General features: G+C 36.0%; 1 protein-coding gene across 4 annotated transcripts in view; it reads right to left on the bottom strand.

The window, feature by feature from the left end:
• Txndc8 (thioredoxin domain containing 8) overlaps positions 1-21,567 on the bottom strand; it is a 70,941-nt gene extending 49,374 nt beyond the window's left edge. The window contains exons 1-4 of one of the 4 annotated variants that reach the window (XM_021261121.2): positions 21,371-21,567; positions 15,919-16,023; positions 14,229-14,288; positions 10,824-10,889 (exon numbers count right to left, since the gene is read on the bottom strand). In XM_021261121.2, the coding sequence (XP_021116780.1) occupies positions 10,824-10,889; positions 14,229-14,288; positions 15,919-16,023; positions 21,371-21,394 (255 nt within the window). In that variant the 5' untranslated portion in view covers positions 21,395-21,567. Of the gene's footprint in view, positions 1-10,823; positions 10,890-14,228; positions 14,289-15,918; positions 16,024-20,446; positions 20,574-21,370 lie in introns of those variants that run through there. The other 3 variants (XM_087183529.1, XM_087183530.1, XM_087183531.1) reach the window with 3 other exon arrangements.
• Positions 21,568-21,800: the final 233 nt, after the last annotated feature.

Genomic DNA, 21,800 nt, shown 5'->3' with positions numbered 1-21,800 from the left:
TGGTTAGGTAAATTTCCTCACTGCAGCCCCAAATTCTCTCACAGGTGGGTAATCTAGAAGTCTAGGCATCAAGGAAATTCTAGGAAGTCTGTTGACATTGGTCTAGACATGTTCTTCAGTGAGCACAACTTAGCCCCAAGAATACTTATCATAAAGGTGAAAATTTGATGATCTGCATGACTCCTTGTGAGAAATGAGCTAATGGAGCAAGTCTGGTTGCTTACTTCTTGCATGTCCTCAAGAGAATCCTGAATGACCCTTCTTCAACTTCAGGTATCTGCCCCTTCAACTGCTGTGTTAGTGATCAACAACTTGCTTGTATACCTGGAGTGATGTACCATGCCATGCTGGTTTGTCAGGTTGCTTTACATAAAGATCAATATTGATGATGTGCAATGTGCACTTGAATTTTTTGTTGAGGTCCTGATGTTTTATTGCCATGGTTGGTTATATAGCAATGACAATGTAACAAGATATGTCTATGAGAAAAACATCCCTCACAGTCATATAGACCTCAGTCACTGAGTTCAAAGGAATATACACGGGCAGAATCGTTCCATACATGTACCTGATGTTCATTGCTAGAGAGTGAGAATACACTCCCATGTGTCTTCAGACAAGGAAGGATATCAGAAGTCTATATTGTACCTTTCTGGATGCCATGAATGCATATCTTTTTACTGTGTTCTTTTCTGTAATAAAACTTAACTCTGAGTATAATTTGCTATTGAATCTTTTAAGTCTTTCTTGTCATTCACTGAATGCAATGGTACTATATTTCAACAATTGGAAATTCAGAACAAATGACACAACTGGGTGAAAAACTTAAGGAATGCCCCAAACTCAGTAATTGATACATTAAATGAAAATATTAAAATTAATGTAAAAATACATAGTATACAAAATACCAAACATTTCAATAAAGCTAAGATTGACCCTTGCTTGTAATATCCTGGCTTATTTGCCTCACCCTACTTCTTGCTTTGGAGAAGAGATACACAGGAGCTTTTTAGTTGCCAAAGCTAAGAATGGCATCTTTAATAATGATGTGAAAGTTTGCTGAATAATTGCTGCACTTCACTAACTTTCTCTTCATCTCAATTAGTTTGTGCTTTCTAATTAATCTCTACCGATGTATCAGCTGTTTATGTGGTCACCCCTTTTAGAGATCTGTACTTTCCAGAGCCCTGGAGATCAAGCGAGAATCTCCCCTCCCCCACCCCATAGACCCTCTGTATCTAAAATAATTCTTAACAGGGTCTTTCACTGGGTAGATAATTCCTAAAGGTCAAGATAATTTAGCTTAGAATGGAAAGTTATTCAAAGAGCTTTAGAGGCTTCTTATAAACTTTATTTCTACATTTTTACTTATTTATCCATTTTCAGGAAGAGAGCCACACAGCTACATTTTCTACTATGTACCAAGGTCAGAGCTTGACACTTTCTATAAATGATCACAAAATTTTATAACAATTGTTTGAAGATGGATGCTGTAGTCCCTATTTCATAGAGAAGGAAAAGTAACCTCAAGATGGTAATAGGTCATTCTCAAGATCACTGAGAAATAAGAGGTAAATTTGTGGTTCCCACTTCAGTTGTCTGACTCTAAGGATGACAAAAAGTAGCTGCAGCCACCTTTGACTCTTTAGCATCTATGCATCCACATTCCATCACTCTTATTAGTAGACCTATGTACCTTGGGGAGACATTTTGCTCTAATATCAAAGCATGAAAGATGGAGTCAACTTTTGATACTTGGCTATTATTTAAGGAGATGTCCAAGACTTGCTATTTCTTGTTTTTCTTCCTTTCTCCCACCCCACAGATATACATCAATCATGGAACCAAAGTTATTACCCTCAGGGTCCCACTGGTGGGCTTTAGAGTGTTATAGAATACCTGAGTATTATTTGTCCATATCAGTTTTTGTGTATATATTCATTTTTCTAGAGAAAGAGGTTTATAGCCTTTTTTAGATTTTAGAGGGTCTCTAAGTCAAATGTATGATCTATAGTTGTCCCTCCTTAGCTACAGTTTTGTTTTCTATGGTTTCAGTTACCTAGTCAATCATGATCTGAAAATATTAAATGGAAAATTCCAGAAAAAAACAATTCATAAGTTTTTAACAACATGTTATTCTGGCATGATGAAATCTCAGGCCATCTCATTCACCCTGGCTGGGAAGTAAACGACCCCTTTGTCCAGAGTATTCAGATTGTATACACTACCTAATGTAGCCCATTCTTCACTTACAGCTGCCTCTGTTGTCATATCAACCATCAGAGTGTCACAGTGCTTATGTTCAAGTAACCCTAGTTTTATTTATTAATGGTCCCAAAGTAAAAGAGTAGTGATATTGGTCATTTAATTTTAGTTTTTTGTTGTTGTTTTTTTTTTTGGTACTGGGGATTGAACTCGGGTCCTTATGCTTGCAAGGTAAGTGACAGAACCATTGAGCTAAATCCCCGGCGATATTGGTCATTTAAATAGGCCAAAGAGAAGTTGTAATGTTCTTCTTTTATCTGAAAAGGTGAAAGTATGTGACTTAATAACAAAAGGAAAAATTTTATGTTGAGTTGCTAAGATCTATGGTAAGAACAAGTAGGGAAAACAATATACATAAGGTTCAGTAGTGTCTGTGGTTTCAACCATTTACTAGGGGTCTTGGATCACTTTCCCCTTGGATAAAAGGAGACTACTATATTTAACGATAGAGTACTATGTAATACTCTGGTTACAAAACCAGTCAAAGGCTTGGATGCTTGTCTGAAAGGTCACAGGAATGAATTTATTTACCACAACGAACCTTCCTGGAATATGGTGTGATGTCCTACCTACATGGAAACACTAAGGTATATGAGGTGTAATTGAGAATATGGTGTATGTTTACATTTTTTTTTTTTTTTTGGTACCAGGGATTGACCTGCGAGGTCCTGAGTTCAATCCCTGGTACAAAAAAAAAAAAACAATAAAGCTTTATTAGAGCAAAAGACATATGGGCATCCATACTGCTTAAAATACTCCCCCTCACTTTGAAAGCACTCATTTCATTGTTCTCACCACTTTCGGAAGTAGTTCTGGAAATCTTTCAGTTGTGCTCTAATGGCTGCCTTGATGTCTTGAATTTATTCAAAATGTTTACCTTTCATTGTCATTTTGACTTTGAGGAGGAGCCAGAAGTCACATGGTGCCGGATCCAGAGTAAGGTGAATGAGGACACACAGTAATGTTTTAATAAGCCTGCCTTTTCATCGGATGGCATTCAGCAGCAGCATTTGCGATACTTTTGATTATATCTTGTGAAAATACTCATGAAAGAGGACTTCCAGAAATGCTTTAAAAAGAGGCAAATATGATGGGATAAGTGTGTGTGGGAGTATTGAAGGGTAATTGATGGCAATGTATCTTTTTCTGGAATAGATTTTCATTCACTGTATATTTTATGATCATACCTCTTACAGCAGGAAGGAACAAGCCTACCTCAAAGAGGAATTTCCTTTAAACTAAAATTGTGATATAATTACAGCCATCAATTATATGCATCCTTACCAGATGTTCATCCAAACTCAACATGAAAACTTTCAACAATCAGGAAATGCTCATTAACTACCTTAGTCTTGGGTAATTGTATATGGCTTCATTTGTTTTAGTTTTTTAAGTTTCAGTTTATATATGATTTATATACATTAAAAATAATTAAAATGTGAAAGAAACAAGGGCAAGATAAAACCATGAAAGCATAAAGGATGATGTCATGTGGGCATGGCAATTAGGGAATTCCAGGAAACCTCAAGTAAGGAGAGATTCCTGAATTTGAGTAGAGGTGGTAATCCTGAGACCCTTGGAAGCAAAGGAAAAAAAGAAATACGAGGGATTCCCTGACTCTTTTGATCACAGGAATGAACTTATTTGCTGCAGTGAATCTTTCTGGAACATGAACTTATAGGAGAAAAGCATAGTTTTCAAGGGAGGTCAATATTCTTTTGTGTTCTAGAAGGAGTTCTTGTAAAGCTTTTATATTATGTACACTTAAAGGGATGTAATGGACAGTGGATTTTTGCCAAATGTTTTACTAGAAATGTAAAGACACTTCATGTAATAATCCATAATGGAAACTAGACACTAGTTTTTAAAATAATAATGGATAAATAGTACTTAATTGTGTCAACAAGTCAATACCTAGTTGGGTTTTCCTAAATGAAAGAGCAGAGCATACTTAATGGAAGAAGTTTTTTTTTTAATATATATATTTATTGGTACATTTTAGGTACAAAATACATTTACATTCATCATTGGGTGTTTGTAACAGAACATGATGCATCTTAGTTTTTATTTTTACTTCCATTACCTGTGCACCCTTCATCCCCTCTACCCTTCCCTATCTACACAGAGTTTGATTCCATTTTTTTTCTCATAATTTTTTTCTTTCCCTTCTTCCCTTTCCCCTTTCCCCTCCACCATCCCCAAACCCTTGGATCTTTTCCTATTTCAAATTATCAATTATTCATTTTCATCATTTTCATCCTTATTTACACTTTCAATTTCTCACCCTAGAGAAATTATTCAGTATTTACACATGTGCATCCTATTTATTTCACTTAAGAGTATGGCCTCAATATGCATCCATTTAGCTATAAATGTCTCTAGTTTCTCATTCTTTATGGCTGAGTAGTACTCCATTTTATATAAAAAACAACATCTTCTTTACCCAGTTTCCAGTCGATGGGCACTTGGGCTGTTTCCAAGCTTTAGCTATTACAAATGGGGCCACTATAAACATAGGTGCACATATATTGCTGTGGTGTGATTCTTTTAATTCTTTGGGGAAGATTCACAGCAGGGGAATAGCTGGGTCAAATGGGACCTGTAGTCCTAGTTCTTTGAAGTATCTCCATACGGATTTCCACAGTGGTTGCACCAATCTACATTCCTACCAACAATGGAGAAGGGTTCCTTTCTCTCCACACCCCCACCAGCATTTGTTATTGGTTGATTTCTTGATAGCAGCCATTCTTTCTGGGGTGAGGTGGAATCTCAGTGTTGTTTTCATCTGCATCTCTCAAAAGACCAGTGATGTCGAACATTTTTTCATATATTTATTTGCTGTTTTTACTTCTTTGTCTGAGAAATGTCTGTTCATTTTGGATGCCCATTTTTGAATTGGGTCTTTGAATTTGGGGAGTATGATTTTTTCAGTTCTTTATATATTCTCTATAGTAGATCTTTGTCTAAGGTACAGCTGCTAAAAATTTCTTCCCACATTGTAGGTTGTCTCTTAGCTCTGTTGGTGGTTTCTCTTGCAGTGCAGAAGCTTTTTAATAAGATGAGATCCCAGTTGTTGATTCTTTGTGCTAGCTCCCGTGCTACTGAAGATTTGTTCATAAAGTCTTTTCCTATGCCAATGTCTTCAAGAGTTCTACCTAACTTATCTTCCAGCAAGTTTAGTGTTTCTAGCTTAATATTTAGATCTTTAATCCACTTTGATCTTAGTTTAGTGCATGTTGATAGGTATGGGTCTAGTTTTAATCTTTGGCAGGTTGAAATCCAGTTTTTCCAACACCATTTATTAAATAGGCTATCTTTCCTTCAATGAGGGTGGTTGGCATGGAAAAAGTTTTTTAAAGAAGTGAATGTAATTTTTCCTGTCCCCAGGAAGAGAGTGGGTTTCAATGAAAGCCTTCCTAGTCACTTTTATTGAAAGAAGAAGGAAATTAACATGAATGAGTCTTTCTCCCAGGTTACCCTAAATCTGTGACTTTCCTCATAGACCACTGTGGGCTAGACCTCGGGCGAAGTTTCAGAGATGTCATGGTTGAACTGCAGCTCTGGATACCATGGTAGAAGTGGGGATTCTGGAGGACCCTTCAATGTTGCTCAATATCCAAATGCTGGGGGATAGAGGACCTCTTTAGATTTAGGATCTTGTCTATGGCCATACCACCCTAAATGTCCCCAATCTCATCAGATTAAAGATCTCTTCTTTCTTGTTTTGATCCTTGTCTTTTGCTCAGAAGATTGAATTTTAAAATTTTTTATTAGTACATAATGATTACAGTCATTGTGAGGAGTTGGACCATGCACATAACACACCTTAGTTCTTTTTACTTTCTGTTTCCCCTCCCTCCATCTCTTGGTCCTCTTCCTGTTGACAAAAGATCTATCTCTCTGTTTCTTATTATCCATCATTTATTTTGCTTTTTATTTATAATTTAGGTTTCTCATATAAGAGAAACCATGTGATATTTAAGCTTGTGTGTCAGATTTATTTTTCTCAAAGTGCAACCATTTTCCCACAATTAACTCAAATTTATCCTTCTCTATAAAAGATTGATATTTTTGTCAAATGGGGTATTAAAATTTTTTTCTGGAGGTTTTCAAATGATATCTAAATCTATCCAAGTGTGAATATATCAGAAGACATGATTTCATATGCAAATAAAATTTAGAAGTAGACTCATTTGTTCATTGTAACATAAATGGTTTCTTAAAATTCCATAAACAGGATGCCAAATTAATAATATTCAATGATAAATTTTTAAGTAAACTCCTTGGAACATAGCTAGCCACATTATAATCAGAGGCTTGATGGGTGACCCTAGAATTAGAATATAGGTGGGTAGATCAGCTTCCTGGTAGTATTGTTAATTATTAATTTTATTTTCTAATAGATATGTAGCAGTGAATTAAAATTTGAGATCCTTGCTGCAGTAATTTGAATTTTAAGTGTCTCCCAAACCCCGTGGGTAAAGACTGGCTCACAGGGTGGTTCTGCTGGGATGTGGTGGAGGCTTGAGGAGATTGGGCCTAGTGGCATTCCTCAGGCCATGGGGAAGGGAACTGCAGGACCCTTACCTCTTCCTCCCTCTCTCTTTTGATTCTCAACCATAAGGTGAGTGGTTTTGACTGCCATGCACTCCTGGCCATGATGTGCTGCCTTGGCACAGGCCCAAAAGCAATGAAGATGACTGATCATGTAACAAAACTCCAAAACCATGAAACAAAATAAATCTGAGTTGGTTATCTCAGGTATAGTAACAGAAAGTGGACTTGCCCTTAGTGTGTCACTAAGTGATCTTTGCAGTGCAGGTGTTTTGTTTCATCAACTGAAGAGATCGATAACACAGTTGAAGATATAATGGTTTTTGAGAGTACCCTCTCCCCACCTTAATGAATGCTTTTCCACTTCTATATTGAGCTGAGAGCAGGCAGGGCCAAGTCTTTCCTTAAAAACATAGCTTGGATCTGTTCAAGAGCCTAGATACATAATCAATTGACAACTTAAAGTCTTGTATCATCATAAAACAGGAGTAAAAACTGTTGAGTGGCAGCAGCCACCAAAAAATATCAACTGCAGAAGGAACAAGAACAGAAAACTGTGCTGAGCTGTAGAGAAACTTGCCCTGAGTCAGACTGTACAAGGATAGAATTGGGAGGGGAGGCAGAGCTAGTGGTGTGATATAGGGCGAAGAGAGAAGCATTTACTTATTCATTTGCTTACCCATTCATTCATCATATATACCATGAGAATTATCTGTCCACCTATGATTCTTCTGGAGAGTGGGCTTTCAGATCACATATGAACTACTCCCGGTGCTCAGAGAAAATACATGAAATTAAGATCTGAGTTAAGCAGAAAAGGGAATGGAACAGTATATTGGGTCAAAATTATGGGGAAATTTGAGTGCTAGACTTGTAGGCCATGAAGGGGGAGGGAAACCAAATTTTAAATAAGAGAGTGACATAGATGGAGTTGTGCAAAGATCTAGATGAGAACAATGTTGTGGAGCTAATTTGTAGGGAAATAAGGCTATGGGAATTGTTGAAGTAAAATGGTATTTATAGCTGGAACTAGAAGTAGGGATGGAATTGCTAAAGGAAAGAAGGCAGGATGTGAAGAGGCTAGACTTGGGAAGCACTAATATATGAGTCTAGAGGAGACAAGCCAGATGAGTCCTCAGGAGGGTGCAGGGATGGAAGTCAGTAAAAGAGGAAGTTTCCAGAATATGGAAGCTGGTTAGTTAATAGTGATTCTGCGTAAACAAGAAATACAGTTTCTTGTATTTACCACAAGAAATGGCTATTTACCATAAGCTAGATGCATGAAGATACTTCATGACTTTCCAGAAAGCAGATGGATGAGGATATAAATGGAGAATAAGAAGAAGAAATAGTACATATATTCTAGTCTTTCAAGAATTAAACCATAAAATGAAGCCATCTGAGAGAACATCAAATAATTCATTAGAATTTTGTTTTTAAGACAAGGTCTCACTATGCAGTTTGGGTTGGCCTTAAACTCACTCTGTAGCCCAGGCTGGCCTCAGACTCATAGTGATCCTTCTTCCTCAGCCTCCTGAAATTATATCTGCTGAAATAACATGTGTGTGCCACCACACCTGGGTTTCTTTAGAAATTTTTTGGCTGAAAAACCAACCCAAAGTTTATATAACTGAGGAAGCAACGGGGATAGCTAGGTTTCAGGACTGGATAAATCCAAGGCTCACCTCATACCATTAGTACCTCTTGGCTAGACTCTGTGTCCACTTTTATGGTGACTTTGTTTCTAGGTTTCTATATGGTGACAAGATAGTTGTAGTAGCTTCAAAACTACATCTTTTCCAATTTAAATCCAGTTATATCAAAAGAGAAGATTTTACCTAGCTCTCTTAGTAAAGCCTGGACTTAGTTTTGGTTTGGCTTGGATTGGCTTGACTAGAGTTAAAGGTCCATTCCTGCTTGGGATGGAGCTCACTGATGGATCTAAACCTAGAGATGGAGTTCAAAGAAAACACATAGACTAAGATGGGAAGGGGCTTTGTTCTTTGGAGGAAAATCAGAGAGTATTGCCAATAGATATGGAGAATGGGTCCTGGGTGGCAAAATCCAGGGTCCAAACTCCAATTTGAAAGAAGCCAACTGATGGATAGACTCTGGAGTAGAAGGGAGAGAAAGTAATTCAGATTCATGGATGGAATCAAATTTGAAGGAAGGATGCATCCTCATTTCTGAGATGGGAGAGGAGAAGGTAATAAAAGATGATACATATGCAATTTGACATGGAGGTGGGGCATATGTTAAATAGCTCTAATTTTCAAGTAAAAATATTGGGGCACATATAATTTTATTTTTTTAATTAAGTTAAATCTATTGCACTAATTGTATTATAGCAAATACATGGAAACAAATAGAAGCTAAAAATAAAACCACAGCTAGCATATGAAATGCCTTCATTCTTCACATTGTGGACATAATCTTTACAGAGCTAAGTGTGAATTTGTAAACTTTATATATATTCTTCAAAAGATTTTTAATTACTGTTTCTTAGAGTATATGTATCATAATTTGTAATTCTACTAGAAAAGACATTTAGAGTGCTTCCATTTTTAAAATTAGAAATAATGCTACAATTACTATAGACTTAACTGTGCATTTTTCTTTGAGGTATTTCTATAGCATAAGTTCCCAGGGATGAGGTAATTCTGAGAAAAGGAAGAAATATTTTTGTATCTCCTAATGATGTCTCATGAGTTATTTATGCACAATCATTAATGTCCCAGCCATGAAATTATCAGTCTCATCATGTGCCAAACATTTTAGACATTTTATTCCATTAATATCTTCAAGATAACAACTAACATGACAAGTTGAGCACTCAAAGCCAAGATAAGTCTATCAATTTGGCTATGTTAATGTATTTGATTTTTCAACAACCCTGAACAGGAAATTTGATTCTTAATTTTACTGATAGGGAAATCAAGATATGAAGAGATTAAGTAAACTGTACAAGGTCACACAGTTGAAAAGTGGTAGAACTGGTATTTCAACCACAGTGATCTGAATCTAGAGCCTGGGGAATCAATCACTAGGCTATAATGTGTGATTAAGATATACAGTGAATGTTTAAATTTTTAGAAATTAATTGCAGTAAAACAAACATTGCCACTAATTCCCTCAAAATACTGCCACTTACTTTAAACTTATTCCATCATTTTTGCCACTTTCTGAAGCATGTCTAGAACTTCTCTTTTGCAAGTGTCTTTCCGAGGTGTGATAAAAATATTGGTGAATGCTACTTCCAAGTGCCATCAAATGGAAAGGCACTCTAGGAGAAATATTATCATGTGTCTTCAACCACCCTTTTCACCAGTCTTGGCATCTTGAGACTTCTGGCTCTTCCCCAAAGTCAACATGACCATGAGAGGTAAGTGTTTTGAATTCAGAACACTGAGGCAGCCATGATAGTGAAACTAAAGACACTCAGGAAAAAAGGTCCAGAACTGGTTCAGAAAGTGGCACTAGTGATGTGATAAGTGTTTTCAATCTAAGGCAAGTATTTTGAGAGGGATTAATGGCAATGTGTCTTTTACTGTAATTAATTTTTTAAAAATTTAAACATTCCTCATATTTTTTCAATTACACAAGATATATCATCCTGTGATAATTTTGACTGACATTTACCCAGTTATTGGTAATGATTTATATACATTAATATGAGAATTTCATCATATCCTTTTGGGAAGATTTTTTTTGTAGTTCTGCTACAGGGTAGGGATAATAGAGGGATGCTTCTTATGGATTTGGATGCTTCACATGGTCTAAAGGGGAAAATTTATTTACTTATTATTTAGAATGTATTTTAACCCCTTACCAGCATGTAGAGTTTATAAACTAAGAATGACATTGCTAAGTATTAAAAATAAATGCAGCAGTATCATACACCCAGAATACCCCTGGCATTTGTTTTGTTTTATGTTTGCCTTTGCTCTGATGATTCTATAATTTAATTCACCCCTGCTGGTTTCCATACCTTTTGGTTAACATACCTTTTGGGTTTGCTTGAACATCTTAAATGTGGGTATTGCTTTGATGTTACAAAATTCAGCCAACTCCTGGGAAAGAAAGAAATGTCATGACATCACAGTTGCGATGTGCTATGTACCAAACACACTGCTTCGTGACTTCTCAGGACATGTGTCTTAAAACTCATGGGCATCTGACACTTTAGAGACTCTTCTTCCAGAGAGTGTGTGATCATATGTGGTAGGCTCTCGAAGCCTCCAGGAATGTCATAGTGGACAATGACCATCCCAGAGTCTAGGAGAGGGATGAAAAATAGAGACCAAAACAGCATGCAACCTCAGACTAAATGGGCTCTATTTAGAGACCTTGTGAAAGATGCAGAGGAGCCCCAAGGGGAATCTAATATGGAATGAAGCTCCTGCAAAATAGGAAAGAGTAAACATATCCTTTTAGATCACATTAAGGCTTGAGATTTATGAAATGTGAAGAAAACTACTGGGAATGTTTAAATTTAAAAAATTATTATAATAAAAATCAGATTGCCATTAATCTTCAAAATATTCCCCTTCACTTTGGACACACTTATCCCATCATTCTTGCTCCTTCCTGAAGCAGTTCTGGAAGTCTTCTTTCATGAGTGGCTTTAGTTGTACTGTCATGGCTACCTCGATGTCCTGAATTTACTCAGAGTGTTTCTTTTATGGTAATTTTGACTTTGGGGGAAAAGCCAGAGTCACATGGTGCGGGATCCTGTAAGTAAGGTGGTTGAGGACACAATGGAATGTCTTTATAGCCTGTCTTTCTGTTGGATGACAGTTGGCAGTAGCATTCACACTATTTTTGATCATACCTCATAAAGACATGGATAAAAGAGGACTTCCAGAACTGCTCCAGAAAGTGGCAGGAATGATAGGATGTGTGTTCAAAGGGAGGGGCAGTATTTTGGAGGGAATTAATGGCAATGTGTCTTTTACTACGATAAATTTTTAAAAATTTAACATTCATTGTATATTTTGGTCTCTTATTTAAGAAAGGCTAACATAATTCTTTCTTTTAAGCCCTACAGTCATTCCAATGCTCATCTTTGTAAAAATTTTGGAATCTAAAGGCATGAAAATAGGCCAGGATTCAATAGATTAATTCATTCCAAACTGCTTCCAAATGGCAATTTTTGTTTTTCTTGTTCAGAAGTCAAAAGAAAATTAGTCATGCACAAGATCAGCAGAAATGGACGTCTCTCTTTCATATATCCATTGTTTTATTGGCATTGAATCTCTTTCCTTACCTACAACAACATGCACACATACACACAAACAGTAAATTATAATTTACATAACCAAAGTAGTGACAATTAATAAATATATTACTAATAGAAAAACGTGCATTTTGCTTCACCAAAGCCAAAGAACTATAATTAAAAAAGCATGACAATAACATGTGTTGGCAAAGAGTGGAGAAATCTGAGCCCTCCTACTGTGATAGAGAGAATGTAAAATGGTGCAATTGCTTTGAGAAACAGTTGGTCAGTTTCTCAATAAGCTAAATGTTGAGTTAACATATGACTCAACAATTCTATTTTCAGATATATTCCCAAAAGAAATGACTTATGTACACATGGAAACTTGTGTCCTCAACTTATATTTATACCAATATTATTCACAGTACCCAAAAGGTACAAACAATCTAAATGTTCATCAATAGATGAATGTATAAATAAAAGGTGGTATTCATACAATAAAATATTATTCAGCAATACAAAGGATGAAATATTGATATATCTATAACACAGGTGAACCTTGAAAATATGCTAAGATAAATAAGCCAGTCATTAAAGACCATGTAGTCCATGATTCCATTTATATGAACTGTTCAGAATAAGCAGATGTATAGAAAGAATGTAGATTTGTGGCTGCTGAGGGCTGGAGGGGGGATGGAGGGAACTGGGTGTGACTGATACAGAGTACAGTGTTTTCGGAATGATGAAAATCTTCTACAGTAAATTGTAGTGGTGGTTACACAGCTCTGAATATAAAAAGACAAAGGAAAAATGATCCTAGCTGTGTGTTCTGAATTCATAGGATATAATTCAGCCCAAAGAACAACAAAACAATGTCACACTTTAAGGAGGTTTGAAGAAAATGGAGAAATGGAGCTTCTGACATACAATGCCATACTTCTGGTATACTCTGTTATACAGTGTCATATATCTTATGAATTTTGTCTTCTAATTATTATTTCCTGTCTTAAAGATGAAGAACTGGAAGTTTATAGAAATTAAATAATAGTAGGTCACAAAATCATTAAGGGCTAACAGTAAATAATCAATTCTTTTTCATTCTAAAGCTCAAAATTTAATCTAATGTATGCATAGCCACTTGTTATTATTAATACCATAATTTGGATGATGCAGTTCTCCTAAAGACTCGAGTGTTAAAGGCTTGATCCCAAATGTAGCACTGACTCTTTAAGAGGTAGTAGAACCTTTAAGAAGTGAGACCTAGTTAGATGTCCTTAGGTCACTGGGGACATGCCCTTGAACAAGACTGTGGAATTTTGGCCCTTCTTCTTTCTCTTGTTTGCTTCCTTGTCATGAAGTGAGTGGCTTTGCTCTGCTATGCACTCCCACCATGATGTGTTTCTTTGCCACAGGCCCAATAGCGATAGGACCAATTGCTTGGAACCTTCAAATTTGTGAGCCAAAATAAACCTTTTCTCTTTGTAAGTTGATTATCTCAAGTGTTTTGTTATATTGACAGAAAACTGATGAACACAGTTACTTTTCCTCATTAAAAATTAGCAAATGTTAGGAAGCAAAATATGTAGAGACATTGTGTACTTTAATAAAACATATTTGGATTGAGAATATAAAGCTGATTATTTGGGGCAGGTTAAGATGGGGAAGGATTATTTTAGAGACATGAGGGAAGGATTTCCTAAAATTTTTGTGATATTTCAGGAAAGCCAAAAAAAAGCATAAGATAATGGCAAAAGGAAAGCAAGCTATATTAAAATGTCTGTAAGGCATTGAGTCAAGTTTCAGAGACTGATTATCTACCATGAGGTGAGAATCATTGCTAACATCAGTTCAGCTCTGATGGATTGGTAATATCTGCTTGTAATAACCTACTGAGGATTCTAGGATAGCGTGCAGAACACTCTGTGGTGAAAAATGTTATGACTGGTTAGTGAGGTCCGCTATAGTACTCAAGCGGAGAGGACAGCAGGAGAGGGACGAACTTGCTAACTTTCTTTTAAAGTTATACAAAACATACAAGAGCATTATGTTGAAGTTTGCTACTGTTTATCAGAAAAAAATATAAACTCCTACTTGATTTTACATTGATTATGTAATCACAGAGACAGCGCTACACAATTCCATTAATGCATTTGAGTTTTGAGAATCCACGTGGAGAATTTAAGATTCTTACCTGTGATTCATCCACGTCCACTTTAGCAAACACTACATTTTTGTATTTCAAAGACATTGCCTTCAAAATAAAAAAAAAACAGTAAAATTTCTGTATTAGCTTACTGTTAATATTAAAATACTCAGTAGAATCTCTGCAAAACAAGACCTGGACAAAAAGTTTGTTAAAGACAGCTAATCATCATTCCAGCATTTCACTACTCCCTAGAACTTTAAGCACCAAATCAAATGTTAATTGATGCCAACGTCAAGCATGAATCAATGGCAGAACCAGAGTCAAGAGAACCAATTGAAGATTAATGCTTCAAAGTTGGAGGACACAAAACAAATAAATAATGAAATGTATGTGGTGAGTGCAGACTTACTCTGTGTGGTAGAGGAAAAGATGGTAGCCTTTTCCTGGAAAAAGGCTCAAGGGAGTCATTTTCAGTGACCTTCACAACCCAGTACTCAGCTGGGGGCGGGTGGTGGTAGAATATCTTCATGGCATGAATAAGGTTCACTCCTTACCTTTACCTTTTCCTCTTCTCAGGTTTTTTTTTTTTTTTTTTTGAGGTGGTGATACTGATAATGGTAGAAGGCTATTCTGGTTGAGGTGATTATCAACATTTTCATGCTATCAGCACGATGGCTTTCCACCCCATTGCTATCCTTCCGTGCTCTATTATATATTAGAATTAAATTTCCCGGACTCCTTTGCCAGCTGACTTCTAGTTACTTGCTGCCAATTAATCTATTTCTGAAGACAAATGGATAATTCCCAGTGGGAATCATGGATACTGATTTGACCTAGTGGACATCTAATTCCCAGGATCAGCCCTTGCACCAAATGGAAGGTGGAAGGAAGGCAAAAGCAAATCCCTTCTGCTTCTGTTTTGTTCTAGGAACATCTTTGGTGTTGGTAATAGGTCGGGGAGGCAGGTAGACAATGCAAAACCTGTAAGTGTCAGCATGGGCTTCTTTTCAGACATCTGTCCATATCTTAAGGACACTTGATAATATCTTGATTTGTTTGCTTCAGAATCGTCAAGCATTTCCAGTGACTTAGGTAATGAAGACTATAAACTCACTTTTAATTAAATGTCAAAGGTCGTGATTGGTTAAAATTAATTCAGATGGATAAAAGAGTTCAAGTAAAAAGTTAAAATGTTAGAAATTTCATTGAAAATAGAGCAGAGTATTTTCAATTGCATAGTAGAAAGATAAAAAATTCTTTACATTTGAAGAAGCAATACATTTCATAAAAGGATACTAGGCATGAAATTTTTGCACAATAAGGTGAAAAAAATACCTTGAGATTCTTTCTGTGGCTTATTTTACCAAAACTAAATAAAACAATGAAGTTTTAGAGTAGGGCAATAGAGAAATTAGATAAAATATTGTATAGACATTAACATTTTAATCTGGAGACTATAAAATATGAACTAATGTATAAGTAGAAGAAAGGTCTGAAGATAAGTGTACAATTACTAAGTAGAATATTTTACTAGTATGTGTTACAGTGTAGTTGTAGGACAAGAAAGAATATGCAGGACATGATTTGTCTACCATTTTCACCAACACAAATTGGTGTTTCATAAACTGGCCCCATAGAGGCTTCTAAGGGCCAAACTTTAAAAAATTACTTGGAAAACTGTTTTAGGGGCTTAACTTCTTTATACAGTGGTGAGATAGAAAGTGGTCATACTTACGTGAAAAATAGGAGCCATCAATTTGCAGGGACCACACCATTTTGCTGAAAATTCCACCACTACAAGTTTGTGCCCAGCAGCTTTCAAAAATGCTGTCAACTCATTCTGAAACAGAACAATGAAGAAATGTGTATAATCACTGAATCTCATAAAGGCTTGCAGAAAATAAAATGATAGGGTACATTTAAAAAAACTTTAACCAGGTGTCCTACCCCATTGTTCTGCAGCTGACCCAACCTTTCCTAAATGTGTCTGAAAGTCAGACATAGCTCTCTTTGCAAGTACACATAAAAGATGATAAAACCTAAAAAAATATGTCTACTCACCAAGTGGATTGGAGATGGAGGTTGATAATTGTGGCTAACTCTGGGTAGAAACAGATTTCTCAGGGAGAAATGAGAGTTGAAAAATGAAAGTGGTTCAGCATCAGGTTGTTTAATTGAGCTTGCTCTGTTTTCCTAATATGAGTATTCACTGCTATGGATGTCCCTCGTAAGACTGCTTTCATTGTGTCCCATAGATTCCGATATATTGTATTGTCATTGTCATTTAATTGAAGGAACTGTCTGATTTCTTCTTTAATTTCCTCTGTGACCCATTGGTTATTCAGGAGTGTGTTGTTCAATTTCCATGTGTTTATGAAATTCTTTTGGTTTCTTTTGCTATTGATCTCCAATTTCATTGCACTATGGTCTGATAATATACAGGGGATAGCTGCAATTCTTTTGGACTTACTTTAAACATGTTCTATGAGAGAGTATGTGGTCTGTTTTGCAGAATGACCCATGTGAAGCTGAAAAGAATGTGTATTCTGATTTTATGGGGTGGAGCACTCTGTAAATATCTGTTAAGTTCATTTGTGCAAGAGTTTGATTGAATTCTAGTATTTCGTTGCTTATTTTTTGTCTAGTTGATCTATCTATTTGTGACAGTGGGGTATTGAGGTCCCCCACTACTATTGTATTAGTGCTTATTTGATTTTTCAAGTCTGTTAATATTTGTTTTATATAGTTGGGTACACTAGTGTTTGGTGCATAGATATTTATGATTGTCATCTCTTCCTCTTGGATTCTTCCCTTTACAAGGATGTAGTGTCCTTCTTTGTCTCTCTTAATCAGTGTTGATTTGAAATCCACTTGATCTGCAAAGAGGATAGCTACTCCTGCTCTTTTGGGTTATTTTCAGGTTCTTGTTGCATGGAGTATTGTTCAGCTAAAACTTGGAAGCAGCCCAATTGCCCATCAACTAGAGACTGGATAAAGAAAATGTGGGTTTTTTTTATAACATCGAGTACTACTCAGCCATAAAAAAATGAGAAATTAGAGACATTTATAGCTAAATGGATACACATTGAGGTGTGTACTCTTGAGTGAAATAAATAGAACACATGTGTAAATACCAAATAGTTTCTCTAGTGTGAGAAACTGAAAGTGTAAATGAGGACTAAAAGGTATAATAGATAATGTGAAATAGGAAGAAAAGGGGGAAAGGAGAAGGGGAAGTGGGAGGGGTAGGGGAAAGGAAAGAAGGGAATGGAATTAATAAGAGAAAATGAAAAAAAGGAAACAAAGTCTTTGTAAATGGGAAGAGGTGGAGGGGTTGAAGGGAGGGCAGGGGAATGGGGAAAAAGTAAAAACCAAGAAAGATTATGTAAAGTGCAAATTTCCAATGATGAATGTCATTATGTTGCATACCTAAAATGTACCAATAAAATTAATTTTAAAAAAAGAAAAGTGAAAGTGGAATGTCATTCAGGATGGATATTGATGTGATTTTTAAATGTCTTTGTTTAACAAGGTCAAATGAAAGGAGAAGAACTAATTTAACACCTTGTCATTTTTTATTTTGTTTTTGGATATGATCATTATTAAAGCTATAGTCAAAAATATACATTTAAAGATTTGGCATGTTCTTTGCTATCTTAAGTAAAATTTCCTCTAACTGTCCATATCATCTAAGAAAGATTTCCCTTTCAGACCACTACATACGTATTTGCTTTGCTTTATAAGCAGTGACTGTTTCCCACACTGGCTATTTCATGCCTGGTTTATCTCTGCATTTCTAAAGGATACCTCCCATGGCTCCTAACTGGTAAATGTTAAGTACTCTTCGAGTGTTTACTGGTTTACTGTAAAGTACTCTCTTCAAGGTTTATTTTTTTCCTTTATTCAGGTGAATTATTTATGCTTGATACTCTGCCTTATAATTTCTATAATTATCCTAGGTAGCGTGTACTCTCATCTCCATTTCACAAATAAGAAAACTGAAGTTTATTAACTTTCTCATAGTCAGCCAGGTGGTGAGTGGTCTAGTTGGGGTTGTTAGCCTAGATAGCCTGACTCCAAGTCCATTTCTTTAGTTATTATGCAGATTTCCCTCCCAAGTTCATAGTAATAGTAACTTACTGTCCCTTTCACTATTCTTAATAGTATCATGTGTTTATCCCTCGGTTAATCATCAAGATGAGAGATGGGATCATTCATTAAGAAGCACCTATCCTCAAAAGGAATGGGTTTAACTCCACATGAATGGCATGCCTTCTCTATAGAAGGGGACAATTAACTCAGTTGAGTTTCAAGCAGGTGAGTCTGAGGACTCAAAGAAGACATGCATTTCAATATCAAAATTCCTTTAGGACAAGTGATTAACTTCTCAAAGAGCCAGGTCTCCATTTTTCACTTGCTTCTGAAGTTGTAAGATAGATGCCATTTTATAGTTCCCAACACCTTTTACTTCCCAGTAGTGGTTTGCATGTGAATAGACCTAGTTGGATCCAGGAAATGGATTTGGCTAAATTATCTAAAGGGAGTAATCCTATAGAATAGGCATTTATTCAGCAGGTACCTAGTGAGGCCTGTATGATGGAGGCAATGGACATGATGCTAGGTCACAACTGTCATCTAGAAAAACAGACAAAAATTCCTTGCCTTTGTGAATCTCATATTGTAGAATGAGAAGCCAATAATAATATCAATAGGTAAAATATGTATTATACTAGTGTTAAATACTAATAAACAGGAAAATGAAGGGAAGAAGAAAAAATTGGAGATGGATTTTAAGTGTCAACCTCAAAGGCAAACACTACCTTAAAGTCCACCTCAAAAAGAACATGGCATCTAAATTGATGAAAATATATGGTAAATGATTAAATTAAAAAAAATTATTACAGTAAAAGATGTATTGCCATTAATCCTTTTCAGAATACTCCCTTAGTTTCAAACACACTTTTTCTCATCATTCTTGACACTTTCTGAAGCTGTTTGGGAAGTTCTGTTTTGTGAGTGTCTTTGATTTTTGATAAAAAGTATAGTGAAATCAATTCATAATAGCTAAAACTTGGAAACAGCCCAAATGCCCGTCAACTGGAGACTGGATAAAGAAGATGTGGGTTTTTTTTTTATAAAACGGAGTACTACTCAGCAATAAAAAATGAGAAATTAGAGACATTTATAGCTAAATGGATACACATTGAGGCGATACTCTTAAGTGAAATAAATAGGACACACATGTATAAATACCGAATAGTTTCTCTAGTGTGAGAAACTGAAAGTGTAAATAAGGACTAAAAGGTATAATAGATAATGTGAAATAGGAAGAAAAGGGGGAAAGGAGAAGGGGAAGTGGGAGGGGTAGGGGAAAGGAAAGAAGGGAATGGAATTAATATGAGAAAATGAAAAAATGGAAACAAAGTGTTTGTAAATAGGGAGGGCTGGAGGGGTTGAAGGGAGGGCTGGGCAAGGGTGAAAAATAAGAACCAAGAGAGACTATGTAAAGGTGCAAATTTCCAATGATGAATGTCATTATATTGTATACCTAAACTGTACCAATGATTAGAATGAATAATTGATAATACAAAATAGGAAGAAAAGGTCCAAAGTGGTAGGGGAAGTGGGAGGGGCAGGGGAAAGGAAAGAAGGGAAAGGAAAAATGATGAGAAATGGAAAAAATGGAAATAAAGTCTTTGTAAATAGGGAAGGGTGGAGGGGGTGAAGGGAGGTCTAGGAATGGGGAAAAAATAAGAACCAAGATGCATCATGTAAAAGGTACAAGTTCTCAATGAGAAATATAAATGTGCTGTATACCTAAAATGCACCAATAAAAGAATTTTAAAAAAAAAGTATAGCGAAATGATGTGGCTGAGTGCCAACAGAAAGCCAGGCTTGTAAAAATATAATAGTGTGTCCTCACCCACCTTATTCAATGGATCTGACACCAGGTGACTCCTGGCTCCTTCCCAAAGTCAAAATGACTATGAATCATGTTGTCATTTTGAATTGAATCATGACCTTGAGGCAGCCACGACAGCTCAACTAGAAACACTCATGAAAGACGACTTCCAGAACTGCTTCAGAAAGTGGCAAGGATCATAGGATAAGTATGTTTGAAGTGTGAGGGGGCTATTTTGAGAGAGAGTAATAGCAATGTATCCTTTACTGTGATATATTTAAGAATATTTAAACACTATTTAAATTGTTTAAATTTAAACATTGAATTTAAAATTTAACTTCACTGTATATTTTGGTCATACCTCATAACAATGAGAAAGAGACAGTAGCCCTTAGGAAAGGTCTCTGGGGAGGAAAATGTTTCTCAGAGGAGTAATGCCTTCCTTGGTTGTCCTGTGAGATGCCCAGATAATTTAAGAAAGATGCGCCTACAACATTAGAAACATTAAAAATGATTTCATATATCAAAGGTAATGCTTTCTTTTAATGTAGTTAATATTGCTTTTGTGACCTTATATATGGGTACATTTGAGAAAAATGGTCGAAGTCCAAATCTGAGGGCCAGAGGATGTGAACTCAAACCCTGTGCCCTCCAAGGCCCCTCAGCTCTCAGCCTCTCCAGTGAAGCCTGGCATTTGTTGTCTGGATTCCAATGCCCACGAGGAAGGCCTTTAACCTCTCTTTTTTAGAGGCAATTTTCTTCTTTATAAAGAATGATCTATACCTAAGATGCAACTTTAGATTTGTTGTAACAGTAACATTAGGTAATGGCTTTATAAAAATCTACCCAAGGAATTGTTGCTATTACTGAGATCATTTTTCCTACTCCATTTCATAGACACATCTGAGTTTTCTGCTTTCTTTCCTATCATAAAAGGAACAATGCAGACTCTCTTACTTCCATAGAATTTCCAAGGTACAATGAAGACAGAATCTATGGGATCAGATTCAGGTCAGGATATGTTAGAATCTGGCCTAGACCCTCAGAGCAAGAAATAAGAATCAATCAGGAAAAAAAAATCCTTTTAGATCCATTACCCCTTGTCTACCTCTTTAGATAGTGCCATATCTCCAGGAACAACATGAAGAGCAAGAATTAAAAGGTCTACCCTTGCTTCAGACCAATAAAGGAATACAGAGTGGAGGAAATAATGTCTAAAATTTCTTAAATCTATTCTCAAGGTGGTCACTTTTGAAATAGTCAATGAAGCCAAACGAATACTTGCCGTGTCTTTAATAATCTGCACCATGATTTACACCTGGGAATTACTGATGAAACTCTCCTGTTGATTCAGGTGGATCACTGTAGCTATCTCTTATTAATTATAGGATCCTAAGGGTAACTCCTCTATGACATCATTGAGCATGTCATTGCAGAACTTGGAGCTCTGGTAGACGCTGGATCTAATTCCACTTTTATGTTATGATCCGTCAGTCAGAGGTGGTTGGTTGGCCAAGAATCAGTAAATTGGAGGTCTTGTATGCAGAATCAATAATGTGTATGTCTCATTTTGGTCTTTTACCACTGATTATCATACATTTCTTTTCCTTCCCAATCCTTACCCCTAATTGCCAAATGAGAAGTAACCATGATAATTAATCTTTTTTTTTATTAAATTCTTTTATTGGTACATTGTAGGTATACAACACAATTAC

Source organism: Heterocephalus glaber, unplaced genomic scaffold, assembly GCF_053883595.1.
Source record: "Heterocephalus glaber isolate CG9 unplaced genomic scaffold, H.glaber_assembly_v1.0 deba00001481, whole genome shotgun sequence".
In the NCBI taxonomy this organism is placed as follows: domain Eukaryota; kingdom Metazoa; phylum Chordata; class Mammalia; order Rodentia; family Bathyergidae; genus Heterocephalus; species Heterocephalus glaber.
The sequence above is the reverse complement of the archived record's forward strand: the minus strand, read 5'-3'. Positions and strand labels throughout refer to the sequence as shown.